General features: G+C 38.5%; 1 protein-coding gene across 2 annotated transcripts in view; it reads right to left on the bottom strand.

Moving 5' to 3' along the window:
* MSH3 (mutS homolog 3) overlaps positions 1-12,619 on the bottom strand; it is a 190,506-nt gene that overhangs the window by 174,157 nt on the left and 3,730 nt on the right. For both annotated transcript variants that reach the window (XM_042250722.1, XM_012178913.4), the window contains exons 3-6: positions 4,548-4,768; positions 3,049-3,255; positions 681-797; positions 158-275 (exon numbers count right to left, since the gene is read on the bottom strand). In XM_042250722.1, coding sequence (XP_042106656.1) covers positions 158-275; positions 681-797; positions 3,049-3,255; positions 4,548-4,768 — 663 coding nt within the window. The remainder of the gene's footprint in view (positions 1-157; positions 276-680; positions 798-3,048; positions 3,256-4,547; positions 4,769-12,619) is intronic.

The following is a 12,619-nucleotide window of genomic DNA, read 5'->3' as shown; positions in this document are numbered from 1 at the left end:
GAAACTACCACAACACCGTTAATCAGCTATATCCCAATACAAAATACAAAGTTTATTTTTTTAAAAAGTACCCAATCAAATAACAGGTTTTAAAAATGTTATTTAAAACAAAGGCCTTGTAACATTCAAGAAAAAAATTCCTACTCAAAAAGGATATCTTCTCCAATAAGCGTAGATTTTGTATAAAGAGCAGTCAGTTTCCGGGAAAAGAGTGAACTTTTGTTGTCCCCAATGGCCTTTAAGGCAGCTGTTTCAGTTTGCTTCACAACTCCCACCTTCAACAAAAGTAATAAACACTGCATGTTAAATACGATGGAAAATTTGTTAAGACGACATTATTTCTAGAGTTTAGAAGTTTAATTCTGAAACATTTAAAATAACAAACTAGTCCACAACATCTAGATGTAGGACCTAAGTTTAAGTAATAAGTTAACACAGGACCTTACAAGTGTGGATAAATCACTAAGAAACACTCCAACACACAGTTGAAAAAATTTTTTACCCTAAATATCTAATATGTTAAAAACTCATGAAAATAAAGTCCTAATAATTATGACAAACTTTAATTTTCCCAAAATGCCCAATTCCAAAACCAATTTCAGCCTCCCACCTTAGAAACGCCTCCCTCTCCCAGAAGAGACTTCAACCCCCTTTTCCCACAAATTGAAGCCAAAGCTGACCTTATATCCTTTGGCCACAAGGCGGCGTACGTGAACAAACAGTCGGTGAGTAGGTATGCTTGCTGTCATAAAGTTGTGATCTAAATGGCAATAGATATTGAGCTCCCGGGCTGCAATCTAAAAAAAAATTTTTTTAATATATATCAGTAAATTTCTATTTAAAGATTCCCTGTGTGGTATTTGTTCACTTTGTTAAAAATCCATCAAGGTATATATTTAGGATTTGTGCACAGGACTGAAGTGACTTAGCAGCACAGCAGCAGCAGCTATCTATGTGGTAGGTCAATAAAATGTTTAAAAGACATTCCCTGTGCAGAAGCCTACGGTTTCATCTTTTTTTTAACAGTGTCCATGGCCTAAACTAAAGGCCAACATCTATATCTATGAACAACTTGGAAAAATATGACACGTTTTCTTTTATGTCCTTATTAGCGATTATCATGGATTAGCGAAGTGGCTCAGTCGAGGCTGACTCTGCGACCCCATGGACTGTAGTCTAGCAGGCTCCTTGGTCAAAACTTTAAAGTGCTGAACATTTCCCTGTGCAAAAGAGAGAGCATGAGAGTGTAATGGAATAAGAATCTGCTACTTAGCACATGCAAATAATTGAAAATTAGGAGATATTACACAGTATACATAAATGATAAACCTCCCTGGACAGAGGGCATCTTTGAGAAAGCGAAAAGAAAACCCCCTGGTCTGGTTAGCTAATCAATGACGCACGAGTGACAGGAACGTGGAAACACGTAGCACCACCTGATTCCCTACTTCTTTCTAAGCAGCATCACGGCAGACTTTCCTGGTGGTCCAGTGGCTGAGGTCCTCCTGCCAACGCAGGGGACCTGGGTTTGATCCCTGGTCTGGGAAGATTCCACATGCCATGGGGCAGCTACGCCCATGCACCACAACTACTGAGCCTATGCTCTAGGGCCCAGAGGTCACAACTAGTGAGTCCATGTGCTGCAACTACTGAAGCCTGCTTGCCAAGAGCCCATGCTCCTCTGCAATAAGAAGCTTTTGCATCTCAACAAACAGCAACACAACTTAGACTAAGATAGCAAAATGACTGATATACAGAGACCTGTAAGACTTCACACACCTGCTGGAAGGCTTCTGCTGCTGCTGCTGAGTCACTTCAGTCATGTCCGACTCTGTGCGACCCCATAGACGGCAGCCCATCAGGCTCCCCCGTCCCTGGGATTCTCCAGGCAAGAACACTGGAGTGGGTTGCCATTTCCTTTTCCAGTGCATGAAAGTGAAAAGTGAAAGTGAAGTTGCTCAGTCGTGTCCGACTCAGCGACCCCATGGACTGCAGCCTACCAGGCTCCGCCATCCATGGGATTTTCCAGGCAAGAGTACTGGAATGGGTCGCCATTGCCTTCTCCGGTTGGAAGGCTAGCAGAGTTAATGTGCCCATCCTTTAAGATGTAACTATGTTCCTGGCTAAGAAAATTCATAAAGTAAAGGTAAAGTGAAAGTGAAAGTGAAGTCGCTCAGTCGTGTCCGACTCTTTGGGACCCCATGGACTGTAGCCCACCAGGCTCCTCTGTCCATGGGATTCTCCAGGCAAGAATACTGGAGTGGGTTGCCATTTCCTTCTTCAGGGGAATCTTCCCAACCCAGGGATCGAACCCGGGTCTCCCGCATTGCAGGCAGACGCTTTAACCTCTGAGCTACCAGGGAAGCCCCAAAGTAAAGGTAAAGAGAAGAATTTCATACATCTCAGTTTTTTTTGGTGTGAGTCTTCATTAGGAATACTCACATGTTTGATGGATGAAAGACACTAGGTAAGCACCATGGAGAATAAGCATGAACATTCCAATCAGAACCACTCACTTCCTTCTCCACAAATTTAGCATCCACCAAGCTTGCTTCTGTTTATATGTAGTGTTTACTTCAAATGAAAGCTTTAAATGGGGCTTCTCTGGTGGCTCAGGGATAAAGAATCCACCTGCAATTCAGGAGACCCCTTTTCAATTCCTGGGTTGGGAAGATCCGCTGGAGAAGGGATAGGCTACCCACTCCAGTATTCTTGGGCTTCCCTGGAGGCTCAGCTGGTAAAGAATCTGCCTGCAATGCAGGAGACCCGGGTCCGATCCCTGGGTTGGGAAGATCCCCTGGAGAAGGGCACGGCTACCCACTCCAGTATTCTGGCCTGGAAAATTCCATTGACTCTATAGTCCATGGGGTTGCAAAAAGTCAGACACGACTGAGCAACTTTCACTTACTTCACTTAAATGAAAGCATTTTTAAAAGGCAACTGACTACATTAGCTTTTTCATAAGGTCAGAAAGCGAAGTGAAAACACTGGAAAATATTTAAGGCTGGACAAGAAAATCATGAAATAATGCCTATGAAAATAACTTACCTCGGCGTCTTCCCCAAAGAATCTATACTTATATCCACATTCCACACACAAAATTGCATCTTTCTGCTGCTGCTTCATTTCTAAGTATTGTAATTCTAAGGGTGTGTAGATGCTTTTAGTCCGTTTGTTAGATGGTTTAGAATCAGAAGTTTTCTGTAGGTTTTCATAACTCCTTTGTGATGGTCCAAAATGGCTGAATGTCTTGTCCTGGCAACCGAAAGATTTTTATAGTTTAAAAAGTATTAACCATAATAATAGTTCGAGAGAGAAGGAGAGAATGTAAATTTGGCACAAAGCTAATAATTGGTGAATCCAGGTGAAAGGTTTACAGGAGTATATTGTACATTTAGGCAAATTTTCTTGCACATTTGGAATTCTTTCAAAGTAAATGACTTTAAAAAATTGAGCCAAAGTAGATAACTACTTAGTATCTTAAACAAATTTTGAAAGCCTAAAATAAAACAATTTCATTTACTTTTTTTTTTGACTAGTTCATGAATCTGGACTTTGCAGAAAGGAGTGGGAACTTCTGAAAATCAGATACAAAATTGTGTTGGTCTGAGTATTCTTCTGAGTAAAGAATCCATAGTTTCATTAGATTTAAATGATTCAAAAAAAAAGTAAAGAACTATTTCTTTAATTCAGTAGCTCTCAACCATAGCTACACATTAAAATGAGAGCTTTTAAATGATAACCAAGTCCAGCTTTTCATGAACACCAAATAAACATGATTCTGAGAAAGGGTTCTGATTATAGATTTTTTTTGCAAAGTTCTGTTCTCCAGGTGATTGTTTTTAGTTGACATACAGTTGACACACAATATGTTAGTTCCAGGTGTGCAACATGGTGATCTGACAATCAAATATATTATGAAATGATCACAAGTCCAGTAACCAATTGTCACCATACGAAATTATTACAGTAAGGTGATCTCATTTAAAGCTGGGCTTCACCACTATTCTGAGTTATAGATTTCAATGATGGATCAAGAGTTAAATTCCCTGATTTTGCAATGGTGAAAAACACTGATAGTCACAAAACAGTAGAAGAAGTAAGGAACCCATGTATTTAGTTAACTTTTCTATTTATTATATCAGCCAAGCTTTCAACTAAAAACCTCAAAACATCTCTATAAATTATTTACCATGATTTTCTAGACTCATGGAAACTATAAGGACTATAAGAAACTGTGCTTCTATTAATTATTAATAAAGAATTCCCTCCCAAATTAGTGACTCATAACCTAGGCTGTATATCAGAATCAGCTGGGAGGTTTTCTTTTGTGTTGTTTTAATAAAACCAATCTATCCTGCCTTAATAGTGAATCAGAATCTCCAGGAATTAAAAAAAAATATCTAAGAAGCAGAAGCTCCCTTCAGCTGATTTAGATGATCAGCCAGGTTTGGGAACCCCTGCCCCAGGTAAACCCACAGAACCTAATGGCACTTGAGAACCTACCATTTTAAGTAACTGCATATCCATCCATATGAGCCACATACCTTTTGGCTAGTTTGGGATTTGGAATCTTCAGAAGAAACAGCATTCTTTGCACGTAGAAGATCGATATCCTCAAAATCAGTACATTTTGGCAGAACTGCAAACTTCTTCTGAAGAGGTTCTGTCTGGACTCTATTTTGAGGAAGGGCAGAATCGCAGCAGAATTCTTTCAGTTTTTCCAGAGACTTTAAAACAGTCCTGGTCCTCAGATGTTTCTTGGGCTCTTAGCAAATCAGACGAAAATATAACAACAGTATTTTATGTCAGTATGTCAATTCATAATCAGCATACGATTTTTACAGAAGGAGCTTCTCACTTAAGGCAAGACTCTTAACTATAAAGTGATAAAGAAATGAAGAAATCTTGGGTTCAGGGTGAAGATGGCATAATGAAACAAACATCTAATTTCACTTGGTCCTGAAACCTTATTAAAAACTACAATAGGGCCGAAAGAAGAGGTGACAACCGCAAACAAAGTATCTGAAGCTAGAAGGAAAAATGGATGACCAATAACCAATTTAGTACACCTGAAAGCTAAATCCTAAGTCAGAAATATATAAAACCAAGAATCAATCCTATTCACAACAAAAATGAAATGAGTCGAGAATCACAGCAAGAGTAGCTCTGGAAATGGAAAAATGGGAGGTTCTAAAACAAAGAGGACTGTGAATGGGAGGGGAGCTTGGGGAGAATGGATACATGTACATGTACATGTATAGCTGAGTCAATTCGCTGCTCACCTAAAACTATCACAACATTGCTAATTGGCCCTGGTGGCTCAGAGGTTAAAGCGTCTGCCTGCAATACAGGAGACCTGGGTTCGATCCCTGGGTCGGAAAGACCCCTGGAGAAGGAAATGGCAACCCACTCCAATATTCTTGCCTGGAGAATCCCATGGACAGAGGAACCTGGTGGGCTATAATCCACAGGGTCGCAAAGAGTCGGACACAACTGAGCGACTTCACTTTCACCCATATAAAATAGTTTAACAAGTAAATAAAGTAAAATCAAATAAATAGGACTGGTTCAAAAATGAAATCCTTACACCTCTATGCCCCTCCAAGCTCAAGGATAGCTGTCTTCCACCTCCCTCAGAAGACTGGCAATTTCTCTGGAAAAACCAAAGCGGGCACAGGTGAGACGCAGTACTGTGCCTGCGTCATAAGAATAATGGAATATAGGTTTACTGCACGTGGAGAAACCAGCCTCTTCTCACCAGCTCTCAGAACACCGGGAGCCAGAGCTCTCCCTCCAGGCAGGAGCACAGAAGACTCTTGACTAGGGAAACTGAAAAGCCTGTACTTACTTTCCTGCCTCCACAGCTTTGCTCATGCAATTCTCCCTGAAATGCCCTGGACCCCAATTTCCACATGTCAAATTGTACTCACTTTATCAAGACCCATCTCAAAACTACTTTTTCCAAGAAACTCTGCTAATTCTCCCAGTTAAAAGTCATATTTTCTTTCCTCTATGTTCCAATAACAAAAGCACATCTTTCTACAGCCCATATCACACTCTACCAATTAGTTGTTACTAAGAAGCAAGCAATCCATAAAATAAGGGATACTATTCACATATTGGGTATTTATAATAATACATGCCAGAGTACATTTTTTACCCCTCGGAGCAATAAAATTCGGCAGTTACTTTTAAAAATAAAGAAATGGGACTGCCTTTATCATCTCTTACCTTTCCCATTAAAGCAAAATACTCTGAGGACAAGAGTTGTGCTGCACTTATTTCTAAAAGTTTAAATTGTCTCATATTTATCTCCAAACCTCTTTTTAGGCATATACTTTATCCTGTCTCCTGTTAACCTTATAGCTAGAAAAATATATATTTGAAATCTCTTTTCAAATGTATATATTCATCTTATTTACGATTATTCTCCCCTTTCCAAGACGTATACTTGAATCACTCTTCAAAGATATATACTGTAAGTTTTTATATAAGAACTTTTCTCCTGTCTATACAAAAACACTTTCCCAGGGTGGGGGTAGGGTATAAGTCTTAGAACTGTACTTATATAAAAAAATAGTATCTGAAACTGAAGTGTTAAAAACTGCAGTGAAGGAGCCAGGGACTCTTCTGACTACTGAATATTCTGTTCTTTTCTTCACATTATTTATGTTTTAAGTAAAGTTCATATTTTTCAAAATTCCATGTTTATGGCCTGATTTCCACAAACTTCAGGCTGTTTGGCTGAATCTACAGCAAGGCCTTAGCATGCATGTGGTTAGACTCCTTGATGGCTGACTTTCCCATTTCCTCTTCCTTCCATCCTTCCCCAGCCCCCTACTCCACTCTCATCATGCCGAGAAGATTCCCTCATGAAGCTCCATCCCTGAGTCATACTCAACTCAGAAAGGTTATGTTGGTTCAGATATGATCCTGGATTGAACCAGTTTTTCTGTATAATCTCTCTGCCACCCTTCCACATCTCTTAAAATTTGTTCTTTCCTTTTTCTGTGTAGCTATCTTTCATCCTTAGGCTAGAATGTCTTTTATGGGTACACCTCCACTCAAGAGACAGGAAAGAAGACATCCACCCTTATTCATTTACATCAAGCCGTTATGATTCCTGAACTATAAAATAAGGGAAAGAACTGGTACATAAGAAATGACGCAAAGTTATAATTTTTCCCTAATGCTCCTAGGGCCATCATATCTTGAGCCATCTAAAAGAAAACCAGAAGGAAATATGAACACGTTTATCTGTGGGAAGAATGAAGCTTACAGAGGAAAGCCACAATCTTTCATTGCCTTTCTCACAGATATCTAAGAGAGATCTTTACACCTTATAAGGCCCTCAAGGGAAAAAACTAAATGGAAGCCCTCTCAAATAAAAAGCCCCCAAGAGCTCTAAAACCCTTATGCCTCAGAGGAGACATAGATATAGGCCCCAGTTCCTCCATTAGGCTTGAGGAAGACTGTAACCACTGTGAAACACCTGACTGGTCAAAAACTGAGTACAGTGTGCGTGCGCATGCTTAGTCATGTCTGACTCCTTGTAACCCCACGGACTGCAGCCTGCTGGACTCCTCTGTCAATGGACTTCTCCAGGCAAGAATATGCAAGTGGGTTGCCATTCCCTTCCCCAGAGGCTCTTCCGGACCGAGCGATCAAACCCACATCTTGCGTGTCTCCTGCACTGACAAGTGGATTCTATACCATCTGAGCCACCAAGGAAGCCCCTGAGTACAGTGTGTGGGTGAAAGTCACTCAGTCGTGTCCGAGTCTTTGCAACTGTATAGTCCATGGGATTCTCCAGGCCAGAACACTGCAGTGGGTAGCCGTTCCCTTCTCCAGGGGATCTTCCCAACCCAGGGATCAAACCCAGGTCTCTGCAGGTGAGTACAGTATACTATGAAAATTAAAAGGAAAATGGAATTGGGAGGCCAGCAGGGGGAGCTCTCTTGCACACACAGTGTCAGTACAGATCCCAACAAGAAGAGACTTACCTTGCATCTCCTACAGAAGTGATACTACTTTACTACCACCAGGAGGAGGAAGATTTTCTCCTGGCCTGACAACAGTTCAACCAATGAGAGACTGTCACAACTCAAAGAAAACCCTCTATATTCTGAACTCCCAATTTCCTCTAATCAACTTTCTGTTTATAACAAACCCTCCCAACTTCCCCTTCTCCTTTATAAAGTTTTCCCTCCTTAGCTTTGCCAAACTTGCATGCTATTTGCTATAGCTGCATGTCCTGTATTTTCTGCTGCCCCCCAGATAAAGCCATTTTGCTGGTAAAATAATTGGGTTGTTTTTACTGTTTTAAGTTAACAGGACCCAAACAAACCTTAGCAACCTCTATATTCTGCTCCTATATTTAAAACTTCACTTATACTATCTCGTTTTCTGAAGATGCCATGAAATGAGCCATCAAACTGGCATAATATGAGATTAAGACTTCGCAGCATTATCACTAGTCTCTGAGCCCCTTAAGAGGATATACCTTAGAAATAAGGCCACTGGTTGCTGTCCCAAGACGTTAAATAGACCAAAAATTCCTTGCTAAAAATCTTTCATTGAAATTAACACTTAAATCACTGTTTGAGCTTTAAATTTTCTGTGCCATAAAATGGAAATACATAATAGTTACTTTCCTCAAGACTACTCTTCTAGACAGGTTATGAATGATCAAGGAGGAAGAAGAATTATATTTTAAATGAAGAATTTTAATCTAGAAGGAAGCACAGAATAGATGCTAAAATATAAATACGCCATTATAAACATATTTTTTAAAATCTGTACAAGAACCTGTTTTACAGATAATTCATCTTAAAAAAAGGAAAATAAGAAAAATCTCTGTAATATTACAAGCATATTTTAAGTTGGTTAAATTAAACACAACGTTCAGGCAAAACCAATCTACACTAAGTCAGATAACGGTTATCCTGGGTCGGGTGAAGGGGCTGCAGTGGGAGGGAGCAGAGAGAGATTTCTGGGAGCCCTAGTAATACAGCTTCTTGATCTAAGAGATATAGAGGTGACCTCAGTTTGTGAAATTTATCAAGCTTATAATTCTCTACATATCTTAAATATCTATAAAGAACTAATGACAACAACAAATCCATCACAGATCTCAGGGTGTCAAGAACTGTCTGGAAAGACAGTGTTTAAGCTGGAAATAAGATATTTAAACTTAGGCAGACAAAAAATAATATACAAGTCAAGCAGGATAAGGTCTTAAAAAGAAAAATAAACAAATTTAAGAGCCAGTTTCAAATCTTGTCTAACAGTAGAAACTCAGGTAAGCAGTAGAACTTTCTCTTAAATTAAAAAACTTAGTCTTTAATCTCAGTGCCTTTGTTTTAAATATTCATTCCAAACTGAGGCATGTTAATTTAAACTTCTACAGGTGATTTTTTTTAAATGGTATAAAATAAACATGGAAAGTTCATTGGACAAATTTTTTTACCTTCTATAATAAGTATAGTCATTAGAGAATACAAAAATGGGAATTTGGGGAATGGTATATTTAATTTCATGGACAAATTTGATTTTTTTCATTAAAGCTAAGTAGCTTTATCCTCAGCCATTAAAAAAAAAAAAAAAGAAATAATGCCATTAGCAGCAACAAAGGTGGTTACATTATCATACTGATGAAGAAAGTCAGAAAAGACAAATATCATATGATATCACTTATATGTGGAATCTAAAATATGGTACAAATGAATTTATTTACAAAAAAAGAAACAAGACTCACAGACATAGATACGAACTTATGGTTACCAAAGGAGATGTGGGTTGGATAAATTAGGAGTTTGGGATTAGCAGATATAAACTAATATATATATATATATATATATAATGTGTGTATATATATATATAATATATATTTTATATATTATATATATAATAAATAACAAGGACCTACTGTAGAGCAAGGCAACTATACTCAATATTATATAATAACCAATAAAGGAAAGTAATCTGAAATATATATAGGTATACACACATATATATATAACTGAATCACTTTGCTGTACACCAAAATCTAGCAATCTAAATCAACTATCCTTTGATTTAAAACATTTTACTTAAAAAATTTTTTATTAAGTAGCTTTAACTTTAGGATGTTAGTGTTTAATAATTATAAATACTGATTGATGTCTTTTATAAAATGGTTCAAGGATAACCTGGCAATTATATGAAGAAAAGTTATGACCAACCTAGATAGCATATTCAAAAGTTATGACCAACCTAGATAGCATATTCAAAAGTTATGACCAACCTAGATAGCATATTCAAAAGCAGAGATACATTACTTTGCCGACTAAGGTCCATCTAGTCAAGGCTATGGTTTTTCCCGTGGTCATGTATGAATGTGAGAGTTGGACTTTGAAGAAAGCTGAGCACCGAAGAATTGATGCTTTTGAACTGTGGTGTTGGAGAAGACTCTTGAGAGTCCCTTGGACTGCAAAGGAGATCCAACCAGTCCATTCTGAACGAGATCAGCCCTGGGTGTTCTTTGGAAGGAATGATGCTAAAGCTGAAACTCCAGTACTCTGGCCACCTCATGCGAAGAGTTGACTCATTGGAAAAGACTCTGACGCTGGGAGGGATTGGGAGCAGGAGGAGAAGGGGACGACAGAGGATGAGATGGCTGGATGGCATCACTGACTCGATGGACGTGAGTCATGATGGACAGGGAGGCCTGGCGTGCTGTGATTCATGGGGTCGCAAAGAGTCGGACACAACTGAGCGACTGAACTGAACTGAACTGAAGGCAAATTTCAATTTGAACTTTCTGGGTACAGTTTAAAGGCATAATATCTGATACATTTTCCAGGTCTTTTTTTTAATTGTATACTATTATTATATACCCTAGCTATATTTTTTTGTATCCTTAATTGATTTTGTAAAGTCCAAATTTATATAGCATTAAGATAATGGATATCTGTATTTCTCAAAATGCTTTTGAGACAGCGTTCTACACTATGTTTATCTGTAATTAAAGCAAGTCTGAATTTGGGGAGATCTTCAAAGGTAGTCACACATGTATATACCACTGAACTGTACACTTTAAAATGGCTAAAATATAAATTTAACCATATAAAATAAAAGTTTTGGTTAAAATTTAACCAAATTCTCTGTTATAAAATAACATAATTAAATCACAAGAAGATGAACAACAAGAAATTTTTTAAAAAACTTTTGAAAGGGGTACAACAGACAAAAAGGTCACATGCTGTAAGATTCTATTTATATGAAATGTTCAGAATAGGCAAATCTATGGACAGAAAATAGATCTGTGCTTACTTAGGTCTGAAGGAGTGCTGTTGGGGGAAAATGGGAAGTGACTGCTACCAGGTACTGTTTCCTTTGAGGGTGATGAAAATGTTCTAAAATTGACTTTAATGAGCGCTGCACATTTCTGTGAATATACTAAAAGTCACTGAACTGTACATGCTAAATGGGTAAACTGTATAACCTGCAACTATATCTTAATCATTTTGATACTTAAAAAAAAAAAAATGAGGTGGAGTAATTACCCAGCTTTTGACTGGTGAAAACTCTTTCTTCTTCCTGAGAGCAATGTTTACCAAGTAACAAAGGTTTTCTATCATAACATTCCAAGTCTGATGCCCCATTTCTACCTCATCTCTCCTGGATGCCAGGGTAAGTTACTGAAGTGTGGTAACCCTCATACCTCACATATCACAAACTCTTCTTCTATAAAAGGAGAATAACAAGGGATACAATAAAAGAACTACAAAAAGCCTCCAGAACAACAGCAGGCAAACAGATGCTGTTCATTAACAGCTTGAAGACTTTACTGAAAAACTAAACAGATCAGGTCTATGCAGAGTAATGAAAAGAGAAACAGAGTTCCAGAAAAACATCTATTTCTGCTTTATTGACTATGCCAAAGCCTTTGACTGTGTGGATCACAATAAACTGTGGAAAATTCTGAAAGAGATGGGAATACCAGACCACCTGACCTGCCTCTTGAGAAACCTATATGCAGGTCAGGAAGCAACAGTTAGAACCGGACGTGGAACAACAGATTGGTTCCAAATAGGAAAAGGAGTACATCAAGGCTGTATATTGTCACCCTGCTTATTTAACTTCTATGCAGAGTACATCATGAGAAACGCTGGACTGGAAGAAGCACAAGCTGGAATCAAGACTGCCGGGAGAAATATCAATAACCTCAGATATGCAGGTGACACCACCCTTATGGCAGAAAGTGAAGAGGAACTAAAAAGCCTCTTGATGAAAGTAAAACAGGAGAGTGAAAAAGTTGGCTTAAAGCTCAACATTCAGAAAACGAAGATCATGGCATCACTTCATGGGAAATAGATGGGGAAACAGTGGAAACAGTGTCAGACTTTATGTTTTGGGCTCCAAAATCACTGCAGATGGTGATTGCAGCCATGAAATTAAAAGACGTTCACTCCTTGGAAGGAAAGTTATGACCGACCTAGACAGCATATTCAAAAGCAGAGACATTACTTTGCCAACTAAGGTCAGTCTAGCCAAGGTTATGGTTTTTCCAGTGGTCATGTACGGACGTGAGAGTTGGAAAAAAGCTGAGCGCCCAAGAATTGATGCTTTTGAA

This window comes from Ovis aries, chromosome 5 (genome assembly GCF_016772045.2).
Source record: "Ovis aries strain OAR_USU_Benz2616 breed Rambouillet chromosome 5, ARS-UI_Ramb_v3.0, whole genome shotgun sequence".
In the NCBI taxonomy this organism is placed as follows: domain Eukaryota; kingdom Metazoa; phylum Chordata; class Mammalia; order Artiodactyla; family Bovidae; genus Ovis; species Ovis aries.
Note: the sequence above shows the minus strand (reverse complement) of the source record. Positions and strands in the feature narration are given on the sequence as shown.